The 22,379-nt window shown below is 52.7% G+C and overlaps 2 protein-coding genes across 4 annotated transcripts in view; one reads left to right on the top strand and one right to left on the bottom strand.

Annotated features, from left to right (window-relative positions):
• The first annotated feature begins 5 nt into the window (after positions 1–5).
• BYSL (bystin like) lies at positions 6–9,986 on the top strand. The gene is made up of 8 exons (XM_069564431.1): positions 6–216; positions 400–671; positions 4,540–4,696; positions 6,742–6,880; positions 7,140–7,273; positions 7,850–8,010; positions 8,118–8,220; positions 8,698–9,986. The coding sequence occupies exons 2-8, from the start codon at positions 404–406 to the stop codon at positions 9,041–9,043; spliced, it is 1,308 nt and encodes a 435-aa protein (XP_069420532.1). The 5' UTR covers positions 6–216; positions 400–403; the 3' UTR covers positions 9,044–9,986.
• A 734-nt stretch (positions 9,987–10,720) lies between these two features.
• Positions 10,721–22,379, bottom strand: part of CCND3 (cyclin D3) — a 95,359-nt gene continuing 83,700 nt past the window's right edge. The window contains exons 1-5 of one of the 3 annotated variants that reach the window (XM_069564443.1): positions 17,203–17,734; positions 16,088–16,303; positions 12,992–13,151; positions 12,341–12,477; positions 10,721–11,867 (exon numbers count right to left, since the gene is read on the bottom strand). In XM_069564443.1, the coding sequence (XP_069420544.1) occupies positions 11,700–11,867; positions 12,341–12,477; positions 12,992–13,151; positions 16,088–16,303; positions 17,203–17,400 (879 nt within the window). In that variant the 5' untranslated portion in view covers positions 17,401–17,734 and the 3' untranslated portion in view covers positions 10,721–11,699. Of the gene's footprint in view, positions 11,868–12,340; positions 12,478–12,991; positions 13,152–16,087; positions 16,304–17,202; positions 17,735–22,379 lie in introns of those variants that run through there. The other 2 variants (XM_069564441.1, XM_069564442.1) reach the window with 2 other exon arrangements.

Here is a 22,379-nt window from a genome sequence, read left to right on the forward strand (position 1 = left end):
CAGTCGACACGCCCACGAGGAAGGGCGTGTCTGGGTCCTTCGGTGAGGTCACTGCCCGACTCCGCCCCGCCCCCGATCCCCTGGTTCGCCGGTCAGGGAATTCCCATTCGCCTGGGCATCCTGGACCCAGATCCATGAAACTAGGAAAGTGTATCTCGGACTACAACCACTTAGAGAAGACAACGTTAAATTCGGGAGGACCCAGCTCCAGGACCCGTGAGCTCTTTTTTGGGGGGGTGGGGGGTGGGACGGGGCTTCTGGCACACCCGGCCTCCAGACGCGAGGGGGCGCTGTGAGCTCCGGTGGGCTCTTGGGCGCTGGGTGTTTACCGCGCAAGCGCACTCGGGGCCTTTTTTTCCTCCATACCCACGTGGGAAACTTCACGGCTTGGTTTTCTAGAAAAATGCCCAAGTTCAAGGCGGCCCGCTCGGCCGGGGGTCAGGAGAAGCATGCGCCGCTGGCCGAGCAGATCCTGGCTGGTGACGCGGTGCGGGCAGGAGCCCGAGAAAAACGGCGGGGTCGCGGAACCGGAGACGAGGAGGAAGAGTACGTGGGGCCCCGGCTGACCCGACGGATTTTGCAGCAAGCGCGGCAGCAGCAAGAGGAGCTCGAGGCCGAGCATGGGAGCGGGGACAGGCCCGCGGTGCCGCGGGAGCGCACCACGCGGCTGGGTGAGTGGGGGGGATGGGGTACGAGGAGGAGGGTGGGTAGCTGGGGCGGACGGCTGAAAGGTGTCTGGCAGGGGAATAACTTGGAATTAAAAAACAACAACAACAAAAAACTGAGGCCCTTGGCAAAGGTAATGGGGTTGGGAGACCCAGCTCTGGGGCAGATTGAGGGTTGCCGGAGCCCTCCACGCCCATTCCTTAGAGTGGCACTCTTATAGGCATCACCGAGGTTAGGCCAGCAGGAAGTGGTTACTCACGCCGCTAAGTTCTCCTGGCATTTATTTACGTGTTTTGTAAGTAATCATGGAATGTCTACTGCGCACATCCCGCCGTGCTAGGAGTTTAGATGGTTTAGATAAAAAACTGTAAACAGGGTAAAGGTATACCTAACGTCAGGATCTTCCAGTGTAGCCCGAGAGAAAGAATTAAGTAAGCAATTAGAATAATGCACTCGTGATAAAGTATAGCTTCTCTGACAATAGCATTAGTCTTGGGAGTCAGGTTTCCCAGGTTGCATGACCGTTGTGCTGAGAACTGAAAAGTAGGGAGTGCTCTGAGCACAAAGAACAATATTGTTTCAGGACTAGAAAGGGAGCGAGATTATTTAAAAGATGGTCATTTTTCTCGTTATTACTCTGAGAGTGTTGACCTCCAAGTTGCTTAATCCATTTCTCAACACTCATCTTTCATTTGTCTGTGAGCAGCATTCACAAACGGAGAAGGCAATGACAGCCCACTCCAGTACTCTTGCCTGGAAAATCCCATGGACGGAGGAGCCTGGTGGGCTGCAGTCCATGGGGTCTCTAAGAGTCGGACACGGCTGAGCGACTTCACTTTCACTTTTCACTTTCATGCATTGGACAAGGAAATGGCAACCCAGTCCAGTGTTTTTGCCTGGAGAATCCCAGGGGTGGGGGAGCCTGGTGGGCTGCCGTCTGTGGGGTCGCACAGAGTCAGACACGACTGAAGCGACTTAGCAGCAGCAGCGTTCACAAACACTAGCCTCCTTGCTACAGTATCTTTACTCCGCTTCTAAGACATCACATCCCTGTTTTGCTAGTTTTTCACCTCAGTGGGCTTCCCAGGTGGTGGAACCCACCTGCCAATGCAAGAGATGTTGGTTCAATCCCTGAGCCAGGAAGATCCCCTGGAGAAGGAAATGGCAACCCACTCCAGTATTCTTACCTGGAGAATCCCATGGACAGGGGAGCCTGACAGGCTATAGTCAGGAAAAGTCCACAGGGTCACAAAGAGTCAGACACGACTGAGTACACGCACACACCTCTCAGTATCCTTTGCTGGCTCCTATTCTCCCGCTTCCGACGCCTGCTGGTGGGATCTCAGTTCCCCCACCAGGGGTTGAACCCTGAGCCCCAGCAGTGAAAGCCCAGAATCCTTACACTAGGCCACCAGGGAGCTCCCTTTGCTGACTTCTCGTTTGTTGCCAGCCTCTTCCTGTAGTGCCACAGCATTGCATCCTTGGAGCTAGTCTCTTCACCTCTGATGACTTCCCTGGTGCTGTCATCAGGGTCGAGGTTTAAATACTGTCTGTTTGGTAACTGCTTCCAAGTTCATATTCCAGCCTCGATCTCTTCCATGAAACCCAAAGTCTTATATTTCAGCTCTCTCTTTAGCTTCTCCAATTTGAAGTCTAAGAAACATCTCAGATTTAGCATGTCCAGAACAGAAATCCTGACCATCTTGCCAAACCTGCTCCACTCCCAGTCTGCTTCATCTCAATTAATGACATGATGTCCTTCCATTTGCTCCAGGCAGAAAACTCTAGACTTGTCTCTTTCTCGCTCCATATCCAATCAATTAGGAAGTCCTGTTGACTCTGCCTTAAAAATATATCCAGAATCAGATCAGTTGGCACCATCTTGGAACACCATCCTGTTCAAACCACAGTGATCTCTCACCTGGGTGACTGCAGTAGCCTCTTACCGAGAATCCCGTATCTGCCACAGTCTACTCTCCACTCAGCAACTCAGGATTGCCTGATCTACAGAGACCTATATGATCTGTACCTGTTGTCAGTCTGACCTCTCCTGCTCCTTTCCCTTTGCCCTCTTCTCTCCATCCGGGTCAAACCAGCTAGTTCTAAAAGAGATCAGTCCTGAATATTCACTGGAAGGACTGGTGCTGAAGCTGAAGCTCCAGTACTTTGGCCACCTGATGCGAAGAGCTGACTCATTGGAAAAGACTGATGCTGGGAAAGATTGAATGCAGGAGGAGAAGGGGACAAGAGAGGATGAGATGGTTGGATGGTGTCATCAACTCAAGTCCATCCATATAGGCTTCATTGCTCCTTAAACATGGCGAGTCAGGGCCTTCACCCTGGCAGGTCCTTCTGTCCTCGTACTCCTGTTGGTTTCCTCCCTTAATTCCTCACCTGCTCAGAGAGGCCTATCCTGACCACCCCATTAAAAACTGCAACACATCACCCCTGTCTCCACATCACAACTTCTCTACTCTGCTGTATTTCTTTGTCATGGCATTTGTGTTTTTTTAACATAAAGTACATCATATTAGTTCATTGTCTGTGTTCACCATTAGAACATAAGTTCTGTAAGGGCAAAATGTTTTTCTCTTGTTTGCTGATATATTTCTGGCACCCAGAACAGTGCCTCACATGTAGTAGGCACTGTCATCGTTTGCTGAATGGTGGTTACAAAAGTCTCAGTGGCTGCCCTGAAGAGCGGGAAGCGAATAGAGACTAAAGAGACCAGTTAGGGGACTGTGGAATTATCTAGACAAGAGATGATACTGACCTAGGCTTTGACAGGGCTGTGAAAGCTTTGCGAGAGATTGTGTGAGGTTCAGTGGAAAAGGACTTGGTAGTTGGTTGGGTGTTGAGAGTGGGGGGCAGTGGGCAAGGCAGGCCTGCTGCCTAGGTTCCGGGTTAGCATTGACTGGATGGTGGTTCCATTTACTTAGACGTGGAACACGGAGAATAGACCTAGGAGGGCTGGGAGTGACAGACCGAGATTGAAGTGCCTGGGGGTCATCCATGAACAAGCTGTACAAGAGGCAGCTGGCGGTAGGGTCTGGAGCAAAGAGATTGTAACCCTACGGGTACAGATTTGGGAGTTGTTAGCATGTGGAGACAGAACATCTGGTATGTGTAACCCTCCCCCTTTATTTAACTTTTATCACACAGTATCTCTGGGGGGTGTGTGTGTGTGTGTGTGTGTGTGTGCTGCACCTCAGGCCACGTGGGATCTTATGGCATGGATTGTACTTCTCGCTTCCTGCAGTGAAAGCATGGAGTCCAAACCACTAGACCACCAGAGAATTCCTAGCAGACACTCTTGGGCTTCCCAACAAGCCCTCCTGCCAGTGTTACCGAGGTCTAGAACACACTCCTCCAGTTCCCATACTGCCCATCCAGAGCCTAGGCATCCTTCGCATCCATCTTCTCTTCTGAGTGCCTGTGGTATACATCGTCTCTGCCACTCGTTTCGACACTAATCAAACCCTGCCACGCATGTAAGAGAGAGGTGGTAAATGTATGATCTAGACCCAGACTGCCTGCAGTAGGCAAGTCAGTCAACTTTTCTGTGCTTCAGCATTCCCATCTGAAACTGGGTATAATAATAGCACCTGCTCCTTACGGTCATGGTGGTTACGTATGTTATATAACAGTTTAGTGTGTTTGCTCTCGTTTATGGCTATCACTGTCTCATTGGTTCACACGTGTACATTTTGGTTCTCAAGCAGGATGGCACGCCCCTGGGGTCTGGAAGGTAGTGTGCATTTATTACAAGCGTGTGAGGCCCAGACCATATCCATAATGGTTAAAGTTGAGTTGACCTCTGAATTCCTCACCCACTGCTTGGCCTTGCTCACCCATTTCATCTCCCTCTTCCAGGTCCAGGAGTGCCGCAGGATGGATCAGATGACGAGGAGTGGCCCACCCTGGAGAAGGCTGCCACAATGGCAGGGCCGGGCTATCAGGCGGAGGTGGTCGTGGACCCCGAGGATGAGCGTGCCATTGAGATGTTCATGAACAAGAACCCTCCTGCCAGGTAGGGCTGGCACAGCCTGGGATTTGGGAGAGCAGGTCCTAGTAGCAGCTATGTAGGAAAGAAAGATGAGATGCAGAGAAGCGTTTGCTCTGGCAGAGTTTTGAGTCCCCATCTCTGGGAAGGGCCTGAGCATTCATTGCCAGTTTGGGGAGCCACTTTGACAAAAGCGGCGCACCCTCTGAGGACTGCTCTGAATGAGAATGGTGCAGACTCAAGATAGCTCCCCCGCTCTGTCCACCCGTCTTAGAACTGCCTGGATTGCCTGGTGACGTCGCTGCAAGGCCTTATTCTGTCTCTGGGCAATCCACTCCATTGCATTTGGTCTTGGTATGCTCAGTTTTCTTAGCAGTAGGCTCGGTTTCTTTGGCCACATCTCTTTCACACCCTAACTGTCATTTTATCCAGGGTTTTCCAGCCCTTGCACCACTGGCATTTGAGGCTGGATAGTTCTTTTCTGTGGAGGCTGTCCTGTGCAGTGTAGGCTGTTAAACAGCATGCCTGACCTATACCCACTGGACAGCAGTAGTGACCCCCTCCCCGACTCTGTGATAACCAGAAATGTCACCAGATGCTGTCAGATGTCCCCTAAAGGACAGAATCATCCCCCAGATGAGAACAAATTAGAACCACTATGCTGCGTCAAAAACATGCAGGTTTTTAAGCTCCTACGGGTCAGGCTCCGGAGCCCAGGGTTTTGGCCCAGGAGAGAGGTGCCTCCAATGAGGGCCCTCAACCAGTTCATTCTGATGCTGTGATGACACTGTTCTTGGTTCCTCAGGTTGTTTGTGGGTTCACACACTCTAGCATCATTAGTATACTAGTATCGGCGCTGTTAACGCTATGAAAGACGGGGTCTGAAACAGCAAGTTCCGTGGCCATGTATTTGAGCCGTGAAGGCATGAGTCCCTTTCCCAGCTTGCCGCCCAGGATCCGAGGTGGATATCACAGAACGTGTGCTGGTCTCTCCAGAGAGCCTCTCGGTCTCACTCAGCGCCTGTCCCTCTACTTTGGCAGCTCATTCTGACGAGCTTGGCAGGATGGTTTTCAACAGAAGAGTAAAACGGCTAGGAACAGGGGCTCCTGACAGTCTTGAGGGGTGGCAGCTGGTGTCTGCAGAGAGCCCACATGGACTCAGCAGTCAGAGGCCGCTTAGCTGGGGGGCACACATATACCGTAAGGTACCTGGCCTTCAGACCTTGAAAGACCAGGCTTTGACTCTTTCCCCCACTCAAGAGCTCTAGACTGTGGATGGGTTACTGACCCCTCTGCCTTTTGGTTACCATGTCTGTCGCATAGATGGTACAAGGGAATGTCTGGCTTCTGCCATACATTGCTTTAAAGTGCCGTGGTGGAAGGGGACAGCTTGGAAGTCCTGCCCTCCAAAGACAGGAGTGGTTTGTATATAGACTTCAGCAGCCCCTGAAGGTGCCCTTACCGTACTGAAGCCCAATGTAATGATAATTCTGAATCATCCCAGTCAGATTGTGTGTAAGGAGGCTGGGATAAACTGATCATTCATCTTGGACCTCTCCCCATCAATTTTAATAAATTGAAACAGGAGAGGGGGTATGCCATGCTCTCTTCCTAATGATCCCAGCTCCCAGAAATCTCGGTGTATCACTGAGGTGTGTCTGGCACTCTGAAGAGGTCAGAGAAGGGTTTTACTCCATGTGTTAACTTCATGCAGGTAGGTATGTTATCATCCCTGTTTTATAGGGGAGGGAGCTGAGGCTTAGAGAGGCAGAGTAGCCTGCCCAAGGTCACAGAGGGAGCGGAGGAGCCACGACCTAAACCCAGCAGTCGCCTTCAGAGCCCAGGTTCCTCCCCTCCATGCAACTCGAAGCTCCATCCTCAGCTGAATGACTGCCTGGTCCTTTGTGCTCTGCAGGGATTCTTTGCTGGGTGGGTAGGCCCAGCGTGGACCAAGGTCATACATCCCAGCAAGGTTGCAAGTTTATCAGGGCTCTCGAGAGATGGCGTGGGGTGTCCAGAGCTCCCCAGACTGAGAGTGCGGCCCTGCCGCCCCCTCCCTCCTGTTCCCCCAGGCGCACCCTGGCTGACATCATCATGGAGAAGTTAACTGAGAAGCAGACGGAAGTCGAAACGGTCATGTCCGAGGTCTCGGGCTTCCCTGTGCCCCAGCTGGACCCCCGCGTCCTAGAGGTCTACAGAGGGGTTCGGGAGGTAAGGACTGAGAGGAGAGCCATGACGGGACACCCCCACCAGGGCTCTGGGGGCCCACATCTCTTGTAGGCCCGAGGGCAGGCTCGGGGTCCCTCTCCCCGCTTATGACTCTAGGCTCAATTCCCCACTGAAAAATGAGGATGATACTAGAACCTCCTTACAGGATGGTTGTGAGGACTGAGTGAGTTAATGGACGCGAGGAACTCAGATGGGTGCCTGACAAGCAGCGACGAAGATGGTTCTATTCCCTCCTGCGCAGGTGTTGTCTAAGTACCGCAGTGGGAAACTGCCCAAGGCATTTAAGATCATCCCTGCCCTCTCCAACTGGGAGCAGATCCTCTACGTCACGGAGCCTGAGGCCTGGACCGCTGCTGCCATGTACCAGGCCACAAGGTAGAGCTGATGGGAGTGGGGCAGCCTTGGGTCTGTAGGGCGGGCTGGGTGTGGGAAGGACAGGCTTTCCCTCTCTTTGTCGTTACATTCCCTCCCAGAGCTCTCTTGTGCTTCTTTATGGCATCACTTCCCCAGCTTTTCCTGTTTCCTGTTCTGGGGCCAAGGTCCTGTTAAGAACGTCCTGTGATGCATTTCTAGGGGAGAGGCGCCTAACTACAGGGACACAACCCTGCAGTGTCAGGGTGGCCTCAAAAGTCTGTGGCTCCCCAGGCATGTGCAGGTCCCTGGTCACAGCAGGGTACAGGGGACCCCTGATAGGGAGGGGAAGGTGAACAGCTGGTTCCTGTCTGTCTGCAGAGCTCTGGCTTGCCTGAAGACAGACAGTGTTCACCCCCATTCAGGTATATCTTGCAGCCCCTCCTGTTCCCTCTCTAATCTGACCTGGGTGCTGCACTCACCCAGCTCCCTCCCTGGACCCTCAGATCTCTTGCATGCAAATATCATCCGCAGTGATATTTGAAGGGCCAGCTCTTTGAACTGACCTGGGATCTTCCTCCTTCTTTCCAAAACCACTAGGATTTTTGCCTCTAACCTAAAGGAACGGATGGCCCAGCGCTTCTATAACCTGGTTCTGCTCCCCCGGGTACGAGATGACATCGCTGAGTACAAACGACTCAACTTCCACCTCTACATGGCCCTGAAGAAGGCCCTGTTCAAACCTGGAGCCTGGTTTAAAGGTGGGGACCCAGGAGGCGATTAAGAAAGGGCAGGGCCGGAGCTCTTGCAGGACCTCCTTTCTCTCACTCTGGACTGCTAGTGACCGTGCCCCTCTGCCCCTCCCCAGGCATCCTGATCCCGCTGTGCGAGTCGGGCACCTGTACCCTCCGGGAAGCCATCATCGTGGGCAGCATCATCACCAAGTGCTCCATCCCCGTGCTGCACTCCAGGTAGTGTTGTGGGCTGTGCAGGACCATAGATTGGCCCATCTCGACAGCAGAGTCCCAGGACTTGGGGCGGGGTCGGGACACGTGGGGAAGGAGTCAAGCATAAGCCCCTGGGTTTGCAGTTAAGTCGATGGGTATATGATAACTCCACAAGATTGTCAGTCCCGTGGGAACAAGGTCCCAGGGCCTGGCCCATGCTAGGTGCTCAGTAAAGAGTTGAATGAATGAGAGAGGGGGGAACGCAGGAAAAAGTAGGTTGGGGCAGAGACATTTGGACACACTCTGAGACAGAAGCAGTCTGAGCCAGACAAGGGTATTTGGCGTGAGTCAGCGTAGCCCGGGTAACAGGTCGAGGGAGTGAGGGGAGGGGAGAAGAATGCAGAGATTTTCCTTTAGGGACAGCACAGTTTAGACCCCGTGGCGGGGCCAGGGTAAGGAGCAGCTTTCCCCCAGCGTTTCCCTGCCTCCCTTCCCCACTAGTGCGGCCATGCTGAAAATTGCAGAGATGGAGTACAGCGGGGCCAACAGCATCTTCCTGCGGCTGCTGCTGGACAAGAAGTACGCGCTGCCCTACCGAGTGCTGGACGCCCTGGTCTTCCACTTCCTGGGCTTCCGGACAGAGAAGCGCGAGCTGCCCGTGCTCTGGCACCAGTGCCTCCTGACTTTGGTCCAGCGCTACAAGGCCGACCTGGCCACGGAGCAGAAGGAGGCCCTCCTGGAACTGCTCCGGCTGCAGCCCCACCCCCAGCTGTCCCCAGAGATCAGGCGTGAGTTGCAGAGTGCCATCCCCCGAGATGTAGAAGATGTTCCTGTCACCATGGAGTGAGGACGCAGCACTCGTCCGGGTCTGCGGAGCGTGGAAGGACTCCAGGATCCCTGATGAAGACTGGAGGTGATTCCGAGCCTTGACAGCTGAAGACCCGGATCAGGGCCAAGACAGGTCGCTGGCCTCTGACTCCCCAGTTCTCAACAGGGGGACCTGAGTAGGGCTGGTTCCCTCTTGCGTTCTAGGCCTGCATCCCTGCTCAGTTCTGAGACCGGACTTGAGGTCCCACAGCCCAGCACTCCCGGGTCCCAGCTAGGGTTGGAATGGGTACTTCCTCTCAGGCTGGTGTCAGGTCACCGGGAGGTGGATAAAGACAAAAGGCAGGTATTTATTGAACCTCAGTGTTTTGATGTGATGGATGGAGATCTTTGCTATCCTTGTTTCGCTGGAAGCAAGCACTGCTTCGCTGGAGGCGGGCACTGCTTTCCCCTCATGCGTAGCAGTGGATTCTTACCTATTTACATGGGAGCCACGTACTTCCCCCACCTTATTCTTCTTCTCTAGGCTGTACCCACCCTGCCAGCCCCTAGAGGGCACAGCCTTTGCCTTCCCCTGACACAAGCTACTTGGGGAGAATACCAGCAACCAGGAGGTTGTTCAAACACGAGAAGGTCTCAGATTGGTTGCAAGAGCTAGAAGAAAGCACCTAGAGGAAGGTGGAAATTCAGGATGAGAAAGGTCAGACCCAGGGTCACCACCAGACCAGTTCCCTTTCTAACTTTCTTAGCCAATGAAAGCGTTCAACCAGGGGTTGGCAAATCAGGGTTGTGTATGCCTGTTTTCTTACAGTCCATGAGAGAAAAATGATTTTTTACATTTTAAATGGTTGGTGGGGGAGGCAGAGAAAAAACAGCAGTATTTTGTGATAGGTGAAGATTATATGAAATTTAAGTTTCAGTGTCCCTAAAATAAAGTTTTATTGGGACACAGCCACATCCATCCACTTCCATGTCCTGTGACTACTTTCACTGCCCCTACAGCAGAGACCAGTGCAGCCTGGCTAGAACCCTGTTACTTGCTTTTGCAAATATGAGTTTGTTCCAACCTAATGACTCTATTTGGTCATAAAGCAAATTTCATTTATATAGTTCTGTCTTGAGACACTAGATGAAAGCAAAAAACTACCCCCACGGAGCCAAGCCAGATGACACAAAACGCACATGCCCAGCCCTGTGCCAACGCCCCCAGCTCACCTTCTGGGTTGGCACCACACCCACATCTAGTGTCACAACGTGCCTTCCACATCCTTCCGACCTCTGCTTCCACAGCCAACTTCAGGTGTTTGTTTTTCAAGATAAAGGGCCATATTTATTACAGTATGTTTCTTAGCCATTTAATGTGTAAAAACACCATCTTAAAAAAAAAAGTGTCCTTCATTAAGTATTTGAGTATTGTGCTTCAGGCCCCGTTTTCCCCCATAAGCCATGTGGCCTTAATTGTGCAGTTTTGCAGTGCAGTGCTTTTTAGAAATGTGCACATCAGGTTCTACAGCAGAACTTCGGATAACACAGGCAGAAGCCACATGGCCCACAAAGCCTGAAGTGTCTGCTCTGGCCCAAGACAGAAAAGGTGGGACGACTCCTGCTCCAGACATTGATTTCTGCCTTCTTTTACCCCATGCAGTCTAGAAATAGGCTTTCCCACAGACTGCCCTCTAATCCAAGAAGCCAAAGTCAGTTTTATTCTAGAAACTTTATTATAAAGGTAGCATGATGGTCCTCAGCCACCAGCCTGGACCTGTGGCCTCAGGAAAGACCTGTGTTAACAGGGCCTGCCTCCTTCTCTGGACAGGGGGCTTGGTCATCACCAGGTCATCCCCTGCTTCATTCCGCAACACCCCCTGCTCCTGGAGGATGGGGCAGAGGGCCAAAGGGAGAGGAGGGTATGGCCCCACTCCAGGCATAGCAGCTCCTTGGCCACAAAGATCCTCTAGCAAGTAGCAGAGGGGAGGAATACAGCAACCACCAGGGTTACCACCCCTGTGGCGGGGGGAGAAGGGCCCCACCACACCCTCATACAGTTGTACTCAAAGTAATTAATAAATTAAAACAACTTCCTTCTGCACTGACACCCCCCTCCCCCCAATCACACAGGAGAAGCTGAGCAGAAAGCAAAGCAAGGAGGTTGGTTCCTGCCCCTGGACGGTGGCCGGGGCCCCTCCTAGGAGTAGCTAGGATTATGCCGGGCCTCCACGTGCTTGGAGAGGGATGTCCACTCTTGCCCCTAATGTGTAACTAGAACATCCGAGGCTTCTTCAGAAAGATCCCAATCCAAATGCAGTAATTAGGGAATCCCCTGGCGGTCCAGTGGTTAGGACTCCGAGCTTTCTCTGCCAGGGGCTCGGGTTCAGTTTTGGCAGTTGAGAGCCCCAGAGATAAGGGAGCCCCTAGAAAGGAATGCCGGTACATGTATTACACCTCAATGTCACTGGCTGGATGCAGGCAGGAGGAGGAGCCGGACTGGCCCCCAGCCGTGGCCGGCCAGGCCCCTTAGTGCACACTGCAGGGTTAGGTAGGACCTGACCCCCCTGGCTGGCGAGGGGCAAGGGGAAGGAGCCCCCTCAGGCTTCAACTGTGGCATGATTCCGTTCCTGCAGCCAGGGAGGGACAAGGTCCCCTCCTGCTGTCAGCAGCCACTCGAGGGGGCCTCTCCAGGGCTACAGGTGGATGGCCGTGACGTCTGTGGGAGTGCTGGTCTGGCTGGGCCCCTGGCTGCTGGAGCCCCTGGGGGCTTTGGGCGCTGGGCTGGGAGAGGTCTGGGCGGCTTCCCTGAGGCTCTCCCTGAGGGCAGCTTCAATCTGCTCCTGACAGGCCCGCAGGCAGTCCTGGGGACAAGGGGGAGTGGTGAGGAAGGTCCGCTTCCCACCCCGCTTCCCGTCCTCCACCAGCATCTGGCAGCAGGTACAGGAGGACACCTCCCAACACAGGGAAGTCTGGGGAGGTTAGGCCACAGCCCAACCCCAGGAATCAGCCTTCAGTTCTCAGAAACTGGCAAGAGGATGTGGCAAGAGGGTGTGAGAGGGCCTGACATCTGACACCGAACCCCCCACCCCCACTCCTGCATACTGCTCGGCAAGGAAAGGGTACCCAGGGGCAGTGCCTTTCGGCCCACCCGCAGCACTTGCTCTTCTCCAGACCAAGGCAGGAGATAAAAGACCACAGAAGCCACAAAGGTGGGGCACTTGAAACCTGGAGTGGAGACCAGGTTGGGGGTGGTCCACAGCACCCTCTGCTGGAAGCTCAGGGGAAAGTGCTACCTCGTGAGCTGAGGCCATTTGCCCAGCTGCCCAGCACTCACCACTTCAGTGCCTGTGATCCCTGCCAGCAGCTCTGTGAGCTCGTCCCCAGACGTGGAGCAGGCACCCAGGCCTTGCACTGCAGCTCCGATGCTGCCTGTGGCAATCATGGATGGTGGGTACATGGCAAAAGTGTAGTCTAGGAAAGAGAAAAGGGACCATGAGACAAGGGTGAATACCAGCGTGCACCTTTTATTTCCCAGGAAGTGCCAGGCTGTATGAATAGAGCACGGGTATACTGGGACACCCCAGCAGTGCGTGGTATAAGAACAGCTGGGGAGAGGGTCAGGGTAGTAAGTGATCCAGGCCAGGAACCAGAGAGTGAATGGGTCTCTTCCTGGTATGGACACAAAATTAAGGTTAAGAGACCTGGGTTCTTGGCCTGGCTTAGTCACTGAGACAGCCTGGGCAAGTCACTTCTCTCTAAGCCCTTGGTGTCCCCAGCTACATACTCAGGTGGGAGGTGGGGGTGGGGGGCTGCAGCATCTCTGAGATCCCAAACAGCTCTGTTGCTTTCTTGTGTTGATACTGGGGGCTCAGAGGATAGAATTTTCACAAATTTTGAAGTTATAAACCGAACCTCCTAGTTCTCTCTCACCTTTCCAAGTCTTCTGATTTCCCTGGCTTGGCACATGTGTGTGTGGGACTCTTACCTGTAGCACAGAGGGCCAAAAAGGTCTGGGCGTGCTTCTTGACCAAGGCTTGTCGGTCGCGGGGCAGAGAGAGCCGGTGCAGAATCAGGGCCAGGAAATCGTGGGCAATCACTGCGGCCAGGTCCCACTTGAGCTTCCCCAAGACCAGCACCTCCCAATCCTGGAGGCAGAGGAAGAGGGCGGGGTCAGTGGCTGAAGAAGGGAAGGGGAGGAAGTAAAGTGGAAGTCTCACAGGGAACGAAGCACATCACACTTGAAGGTCAAGACTCCAGGTCTGCTTTTGAACTTCAGGACTGGCACTGTGGAATGGGGAGTCCAGGGCAGGGAACAGCTAGGGGCACTTGCTTTGAGCATCTATTGATCAACTTCCTAGATGCCAGAACTACATGCTTTACATAAACTGCCTCTTTTAATCCTGCTGGGTTATCTTTTGGGGGTCCAACTGTCCAGGCCTTCTCTCAACTTCCTGCAAGGCTCTGAGCAGGCCTCCAGTCATAGCTGAAAGAAAAGTCTGCAGACCACCATCACCAGGAACTAGAGGCTCTTCTGGTGTGAAGCAGAAAGACTCTCCATAATCTCAAGGATTTGCGAAAGGGGAGATTACTAGCCTCTCCCCCAACTCAGCATGCCCACCAAGTCCACACCTCTTGAAGAAACTGGGGTTAGCGTGAGGCCCTTCCTCCTCTGACACAGCCCCTGAGCCAACCCCAAGGTTCCTCAAAGTGGAGGTTGCCCAACCCAACCCACATCCCCTTGGGGGGACACTGGGGTGGGGGGCTGAAATAGAGCACCCCACTCCACCTCTCTGGCTGAAACCCAGTGCTTAGTGTCTTTGAGTCTCCGGGGGAGAAGTGGAGGTCAAGGCAGACAGGATGGGTCCAGGTGATGATCCCTGAGGGACCAAACCATCTCTCCATCAGTCCCAGCCTCCCTACTACTGCTGGGTCCTGGAAGGAGACTGGGAGCCCCACCCAGTCCACTCCTCTGGGGTTCCCAGCCCTGGCCCTATTTCTGAGTTGCACACAGGAGGATTTCTTCATTGTCTTATCTCAGGAAGGAACTCACAGGTTTGACCCTTCATGGGGTAGAAATGGCAACCCCACCCAATCTCTTTTCGGCCCTCTGTCACAGCTGCCCCTCTCCTGGCCCCCACCTAGGTGTCATGATCTTCAGCCTCTCACAAAGCCTCACAGAAATCAGCCTGGCCTGGAGCCAGAAGAAGTTGAGCAGAGAATTTAGCATTCTACTCCCTGTGCTTATTCCAGGGGTCAAACTCCTAACTCAGAAGTCAACAAAAAGCATCCAGGATCCAAGGAAACATCTGGAAGGCAGCTCGGAGTGGGGACGCATAGGGTCCTGCACTGGGGGAAGGTGGCCACCTTACCCTCCATCTGGGCAGAGTATCTCCTGAGAATCTCAGTCCTCACATGACAGAGAACACACCCCTAGCAGCTTCCATCACAACCCTAACCTCTGAGGCCACCTGAGGCCTCAAACACACCACCCTCCGTGCAGCACCGAGCCAGGACCCTTCCTTCCTCCTCTGGGCCCCCACCTTCTTTGCGGCACAAGGATTATTTGGACTGACCGGAGCTCTCTGATGTCCCTTCCAACTCTGACCTTCTAGGAAGTCATCGATCGGCACGCTCCACCCCCAGCTCAGGCAGGGGGAGTGGGAGGAGAGGACTTTTGGCCTGTTCTGAAAAACTGCCCTCACATAAAGGCACACATCCCATGCTCATCTTTTCACAAAAATGAAGTCCCCTTCCACCAGCCCAAACTCCTTCAGAAACATCTTGCTCTCTAGCCCTGGAAACCAGCTCCACCTTCAGACTTGCCCCAAACTACCAGATTCATCACAAAGAGCTGTGGAGCCTCCCAGATTCCCAGCTCTGGCCTCCTACTCCCATATCCGAGAGCTACTTGGCAGGAAGAGGAATCCCGTTCCCCGACAAGCAGCACTCAGGGGCCCCAGTACCCTGGCTTTCCTGGCCAGCCAATCACAGCAGCCAGCACGCTGCCCTCCTCCCTGGGAGATGGGGCCCAGAGACGCCTCTCGGGTCAAGAGAAGACTCGACTGCTGTAGAGCAAGGTGGAGGAAGGTGCCAGCTCACCCCTCTCCCCTGGGTCCCCCGAGAGATGATCTGCATGCTCCCAAATAACCTCTTCCAAATCCAAGCAACTCCCCACCTCCTCTCCAGGCTCAATGGGGAAAGAGAACCATGACTCCCCTGCCCTGCCTCGGGAAGAGCCCAGCCCAAGTTCCCAGCAAGAGGCCCAGGGAGCCACTTCCCAAACCACAGGAGTGACAGCAGCTCCCCACAGGGTTATGAAAGACCTTGGTCAGGGTGGGTGGGCCAGGGGAGAGGGCATCATTATCACATCGGAAGCAGCTGCAGTTCAGCCCCAGTCTGTGCCTCAGCACTTGCCTTTGGCTAAAGGGGAAAAGATGATTCCACCAGGCCTGAAGCAGCTGCTTCTGAGAGCAATTTCTCAGGGTGAGACTAGGGAATGGAGAATGAGGGAAGGAGCTGGTTCTCCTGGGATATAAAAGGAAGGAAGGAAGCAAAGTGGGATGGAACTCCTCGGCCCTTCCTTACAGCAGCTGGGGCCTGGCTTTAATCAGCTCTGGGAGACTTTTTGATCACAAAGTCCACACACTGGGAGACAAGATTCAACCCGGGCGGCCCCTTCCCCCACGTGAAGCACGTTCCACTCCCCCACTCCAGTGGGGGTGCACAGGCATGCCCTGCTGCTGCCAATAAATAACTCCTGGTGGCTGTGTAAACCCAGAGGCAAAGTTCTGGTGAGTGTAGACATGCAGTTTGACTTGTTGCTATCTGGGGGAAAGACCATGAAGGAGTGGCACCCCCTGGAGGTCAAGACAGGGGATCTGGTTCATGCTGGGAGCGCAAGCCTGAACTGGGGCCACCCTGACCATCACACCACACTGTCCCATCTTTTGTCAAAAGAAAAAGAAAAAAAGCTGCTACCCTGCACAGGGGCAGAAAGCCTCCCGAGGTCTCAGCTTCCCCCATCCTGGTACGTTAGGAAGGAGGCAGGGGGTGCTGGCAGGTGGGGAGGGTATGCACGCACCCGCAGCTGGCGCGGGGAGACAGAATGGTCGGTGTAGATGCACAGCTTCTCGATGGTCAGGGGCGTTGTCTCGCGCAGCTTGGAGGCCAGCAGCATGCAGACCGCACCCAGGAGCTGCAACTGCGCCTTTCGGGTGGGTACGCAGGACAGGTAGCGATCCAGGTAGTTCATGGCCAGGGGGAAGACTTCCTCTTCACAGCGCTGCTCCTCACACACCTGGGGGAGGGCGCACAGTCACTTCGGGGGCAGAGGCTTAGGAAACGCAGCAGCAACTAAAGGCGAGGGGTGCGGTGCGCTGAAGGGAAGTGGAATGGGGAGCAAGACACGGGAGGGGGTAGGTGTACTCACAGTGACAAGGACTAACACGCAGGATGCGCCTTCCCCAAGGTGACACCCTCCCACTTCCTCTGCGGTGCCTCCTTTCCCCGGGGGTGGGAGTGGGGGGGGGGGGCGGAGCGGGATACGCCAGAGGCTCCCTTCCTTCAGGAATCCAAACTGAGGCTGATCTGCACCCCCCGTACCAAGGGAGAGGGGTTCGGAAGAGTCACCCATAGAAGCCAGAGAACTGGGACCTTACCCCCATTACTGCCACCCAGTGCACACACCCAAAAGGAAGGGAGGAGACTCCAGCGGCTGCCTCCCGCACTTTCCATTTCCCTGACGGCCGGAACAGCGCGCCACCCCCACCGGCTTCCCCGCCAGAACCCCCGCGACACACACAAGGAACCAGCTCTGCGGCGGGGGCGGCCGAGCCCAGGGTTTTCCAGGCGCGCTCTCCAGAGAAGACCGGGCGTGCGGTGGGGGCGGGGGGAGGCTTTTGAGAGAAGTCAGAGGGGAGAGGGTGGCCCTCGCCCCGCTTTCCCCGCCCGAAGACAGGGTTATTTGGGGGTGCCAAATGCCTGGCGGTCAGGGTCAGAGAAGGGCAAGAAAAAGACAGCACCGAGGCAGCCGGCTAAGGGCGCGCGAGTGAAAAGTCCAGGCCCCGGGGATCTGCGCCACAGAAACATCTTGCTGATTGTTGCTGAGGACCAGGATGTCCCGAGAGGGCGGCCCCGGGATGTCCGGAGCCCGGGACGCGGGGGTGACGGGGGAGGGGAGACCCGCCCGGGCGGTACCTCCAGCATCCAGTACGCCAGCATCTTCCGCATGTGCGGCTTGATCTCCCTCTGCACACACTGGAAGTAAGAGGCGCGGGGCACGTAGCGCTCCTCCAGGCGGAGCAAGCTCTGCAGGACACGCTGGTCCCCTAGCAGCCGCGGGTCCGGCCCGGCCCGGGGCGCGTGCCGAGTGCCCTCGCAGCACAGCAGCTCCATCCTCGGGCAGCGCGTGGGCAGGGCGGGAGTGCGGGCTCGGGAGCCAGAACGCAGGCGGCGGGCCGGAGAGCGCGGGGCGCGGGACTGTGGCGCTGTCGCTGGCACTGCGCGGCCGAGCCTCAGCCCGCCCCCGCCGCAGCGCGCGCGCCGCTTCCCTGACAGGCGCCCCGCCCCTCGAGACCGAGTAGCAACCGTGGAATGCTCAGACGTCGCGACGCTCCGGGGGCGGGGCCTCCGGCGCCCGGACGGAAAGGGCTGGCGGGCGCTCCCCCTCCCCCGGGCGACCGCATTGGTCGGCTGGGCTCGCGCCGCCGGCTTCCGGGCGCTCCGGATCCTTCTGACCACCCGGTGCTAGAGGAGTGTGCTTTGGAGGTGGGCCTCTCCTCGCCCCCCGCCCCCACCTCAGAGCCCTTCCATTTTTGCATCTCCCGACTCCAGGCGCCCCGAAAGGTTATTCATTCATTCGTCAAACTCGACTTCACCCGCTGCTTGCTCTAGGAAAAGTAAATAATAATAAAATAGCTAGATCTTAGGGGAGACTGGTCTGAGCACTTATTAAAATCTTAGTGAAGAAGCTGTGGGTTAGGTCTTATACTGATTTTGCAGTTGAGGAAACTGAAGCAGTAACTATAATAATAGTTCGTCTGCGGCAGAGCTAGGATTGGGAAGCCGACGGTCTGCCCCCAGAATCTGTGCTCTACCCCGTGGCTACTTAAACTGATCCCCGAACCAGCCTGAGAGCGGGTCAGAAAAGCAGAACCTCAGGCCCATCCCCTGACCTACTGGATCAAAATCTGCCTTTAACCAGATCCCTGGTAATTCCTGTACACACTAAAGTGTGAGAAGAGACAGTCCTAAATCCGCACGCTTGAGAACTACAACAGGGCGGAAGGGTCATGGATTCAAGGCCTCACCTTGTCTGTCATTAAGTTGGGTGTGTGGCCTTGGACAAACCCTGACGTTGGCCTTAGTTTCCGTTTGAGGAAATGATGGGCGGAGAAACTGCCTCCTTTCTAGAGGAGTTTCTTGCTCAGATTGTATAAAATCTTTCAGGCGCCACTTTTACCTCCCAAGCTTTGGGACTTTGCAGCGTTTCCAGAGCTGGATTCCGCGTGACCAGGAGGCAAACACACCACAAGCCTCCAGTAATGCTCCAAATGGCAGGAGGCCATGGGGATCCCTGCCTTTCCTGGGGTCCTCCAAGGAGGTGAGACACTAAGGAAGTTAATTACTAGAGAAATGACACTCTATAGAAAGAGGTCAGTCCTGCGCTAAGCATTATCCCAGTGAATTGTTCTTTTTTATACAATAAATTTTTTGTTGTTTGCATATCACGGAAATATTCAATGCATTGTAGAAGACAGAAAATACCGATGTCACACAAAAAAGTAAAGAGTAAGTACTGGCAGTTTCACCATCCAGATTGTTGTCCTTCAGTCACTAAGTCATATCCAACTCTTTGAGACCCCATGGACTGCAGCATGCCAGGCTTCCCTGTCCTTCACTATCTCCCAGAGCTTGCTCAAACTCATGTCCATTGAGTCAGTGATGCCATCCAACCATCTCATCCTCTGTTGTCCCCTTCTCCTCCAGCCCTTAGTCTTTCCCAGCATCAGGGCCTTTTCCAATGAGTTGGCGCATTGCATCAGTTGGCCAGATAACCCTTTAAAATGACAATGTTTATTTTTCTAAAATTGTTCTATGAATAAACATATTTTTAAGAATGACATCATTGCGAACTATTTTGTAAACTTTTTTTTTCACGAAAAAGTATACTGTCAGCACTTTTCCATCTCATTAAATATTCTATAACTTTTTAAATAACTACCTAGTAAACCATTGAGTGAATATAGCGTAATGTATTTCACCAAAGCTGTATTATTGGAAATCTAGGTAGTTTCTAGTTCCTCCCTATTAGAAATAATACTGTAAAATATTTTTGTGGTAATATTTTTGTGCACACTCATGATTATTTCTAGAAGTGAATTAATTTCTAGAAGTGAAATTTCTCAATCTGAAGTTATGAAACATTCTAAGGCTTTTGATACAGTTCTTATTACCAAATTTCCCTGCTGAAAGGCTGAACCAAACTAATGAACAAACATTAGATATCTACTTAAAAAAAAAAACAACTACCAACTGGCGAGATGAAAAGTGGTTTATTAGTAATGTGTATAAATTTTTAAATTCAAGAGTTCTTGTTGTATCAGTGTGAATGTGGGCTGTGTACCTTCTCTGATCTTGTAAGTCTTCTATTCCTGTCTTCAAAAATACAAGCAAGAAGTTTCTTGAGCTAACTAATCATTGCATTGCACGCTTTTGTTAAAGAGAACAGTGTATTTAAAATTATAAAAATTAGATATGACGTTAAGGGGAGGCAAACATGTTGAAGCGTACAGGGCTTTTAGGGTGCAGAAGGGCTAAAAATGTAGCTTTTGAAGTTAGTACATAACCAAAAACCAGTTCTGTCCTGGATGTTTTTTTACTTTCAGAATTATTGAGTAGGACTGTTCTGTTAAGATGGTGCATCTTTGATGAGAGAGTAAATCATTTTTTTTCCCCATAAGTATACTATTATTTCCCTCCATTTTACAGAAAGGGAAACCAGTACTTTAAAGTGGCTAAATAATTTGCCCAAGGTCACAAAGCTAAAGTGGTCGAGGCTAGATACAATCTAGTGAGTCTGGCTGGAGAATCCATGCTCTTAACTACTTCATTCCGCTACCTCTTGTGCTGATCTATGAGTGCAAATTGATTTATTAGTTGTTGGTTTAGTGAGGAAGGCGGACAGAAACTACCCAGTCCTGGAAGCTTGGGAGTGAGCCTACATCCTGCGGAAGGGGGATCCTGGTAAGCCAGGCATTTTGAAGGATACCTCTGCCTCGCCCTTGACTAGGACTGACATGCCCAGAGCAGAGTCATCCGGGACCTCTGGCCAAGGTCAGCTACAAGCTGGCTGGCTGTCCTCCATGGAGGCCGGTGAGCTCAGTGCTGGGCCAGGGCAGAGGAGTTCCTGGAGGGTTGGCTGATCTGCCTGGGAACTTTACCAAGCACCTCCATCTCAAAGGAACAGGGGCTCCCCTCATTATTCATAAAAGAAGGGGAAAAAAAAAAGGCAAAGCACTGACCAGGGCCAATATGGGGAGGAGTTTCTGCCCAGGTGCATTCAATTAGAACAAGTTGCTCAATGAAATGGCAAATGAGAGGAGGGGTGGGAATGGAATGTCACAAGCCAGATGAAAAGCCCCAAGGAGGAAGGAAACAATGCTTTCTTCCCCTTCTTCCTCTTCCCACTCCTCCTCCTCTTCAGCATTGAAATGTCCCCCTCCTAGAACTGAGGGGGTGAACAAGGTGATGGGTGAGGCTCATCACCCCACGGGCTACATTCCGTGGCTCAGTTACCTTCGGACCCATTCAGATGACAGGTAGAGAGGCGAGGCATCTTGGGTGGGGGCTGGGGCAAGTCTGCTTGCCTTCAAAGCCGGGCTCCACCTTTTCTTTTTTTGTTCAATGAGAGTAAGAATAGTTTCAGCCACAAAGGGGTTCTGAGGACTAAACAGGCAGAAAGCATCTTGCCGGTGCCCGGCCCACTGAATGCCTGTGAGCATTCAAAGATGGAAGTTTTTGTTGCTATTACTATCATTCCCTCTCTTAAGGAGTACCCTTTACTCTATGAACATACACCCAGGACCCCTCAGAGAAAAGTAAAGGTTTGAGCAGCAGAAGCCATCCTTCTAGAATGGCACCGCCATTACATTTCACAGTGTAAAGCGAGTGGTCAAGGGGACGGTGATGAACACTGGAGGGCTTGGGGCCACATCACTCTGTCCCTCCACCTACCCTGGCTGTGTGACTTTGGGCAAATTGTAGCACCTTTCTGTGCCTCAGTTTCCTCTTCTGAAACTAAGAATGACAGTAATGAAACTGTGCTTCTGTTGCATGGTTTTGTTGCTAAGCAAGCCTGTTGGGTTTGGTGGTTAAGCAAACCTGCTTTCTTGAGTGATCATTAACTTACAGGGGTCTCCTATACTTTTTTCTTTACTTACAATGCCCTAGTGGGATTAACTTTTTAATTACTTGCTTTGTCCCTTTACTCTGTCTCTATGAGTAATACCTCCCCTTCTAGTGGCTAGAAGGATGGAATGCACTCATTCGTGTTAAACACATGAAATAGTGCCTGGCATATGGTGAGCCATTTTTTTTAAGTTCATTGTGATTGTGGTACTTACAGACACAAACTTCTTTATGTGTACAGACTATTTATGATAATAAATGTAACACAATAGATGTGGAGGCACATGGAAAAGAAAAATGCCAGGGAGTACTGTAGTGGTGGTGAAGATCTGGCAAATTCTAATATATGAAAACTGGTCTGATGGGCTATTATCAGATATCCTAGTTTTCTGAGAACTGGAGACACTTATATGAATACTCTTCATACTGTTCCCCCCCCAACTTTTTATTTGGGAATATTTCAAAACTACAGGAAAGCTGCAAGAATAGCAGTGACCACTAACACACCTTTCACCTAAATTCCTATGTGTATTTTGCTGAACTATTTGAGACCTGATTACAGACATCATGATTTCTCATCTCTACATGTTTCAGTCTGGGTCGCCTAAGAATGCAAGTCTCCCACGTAACCATGAAACAATGATCCCAATTAGAAATGTATGCTAATACAATATCGCAATCTGCATACCAAGGTCCCCAGCTGTTCCAGTAATAACCCTTCATAACTTTTTGCTTTCTCAACCCAAGATCCATTCAAGGATCGTGTTTGCAATGTAACCGCTTTAATTTCCTTTACTCTAGAACAGTTTCTGATCCTTTAAAAAAAGTTTCTGATGTACTTCCCCAGTGGTCCAATGGTTAGGACTGTGCTTCTACTCCAGAGGGCACAGGTTTGATACCTGGTCAGGGAACTAAGATCCCACATGCCTTGCACTGTGACCAAGGGGTGGAAAAGTCTTTGAGAA

The sequence above is a fragment of the Ovis canadensis genome, chromosome 20, assembly GCF_042477335.2.
Source record: "Ovis canadensis isolate MfBH-ARS-UI-01 breed Bighorn chromosome 20, ARS-UI_OviCan_v2, whole genome shotgun sequence".
Taxonomy (NCBI): Eukaryota; Metazoa; Chordata; class Mammalia; order Artiodactyla; family Bovidae; genus Ovis; species Ovis canadensis.

What these genes read in the sequence shown, in the direction of transcription:
- BYSL (XM_069564431.1), top strand. Translation starts at nt 404, where the DNA reads ATGCCCAAGTTCAAGGCGGCCCGCTCGGCCGGGGGTCAGGAGAAGCAT. An exon ending in GGAGCGCACCACGCGGCTGG is followed by an intron (nt 672 to 4,539) that starts GTGAGTGGGGGG and finishes TCCCTCTTCCAG; the next exon opens with GTCCAGGAGTGCCGCAGGAT. An exon ending in GCCATGTACCAGGCCACAAG is followed by an intron (nt 7,274 to 7,849) that starts GTAGAGCTGATG and finishes CAAAACCACTAG; the next exon opens with GATTTTTGCCTCTAACCTAA.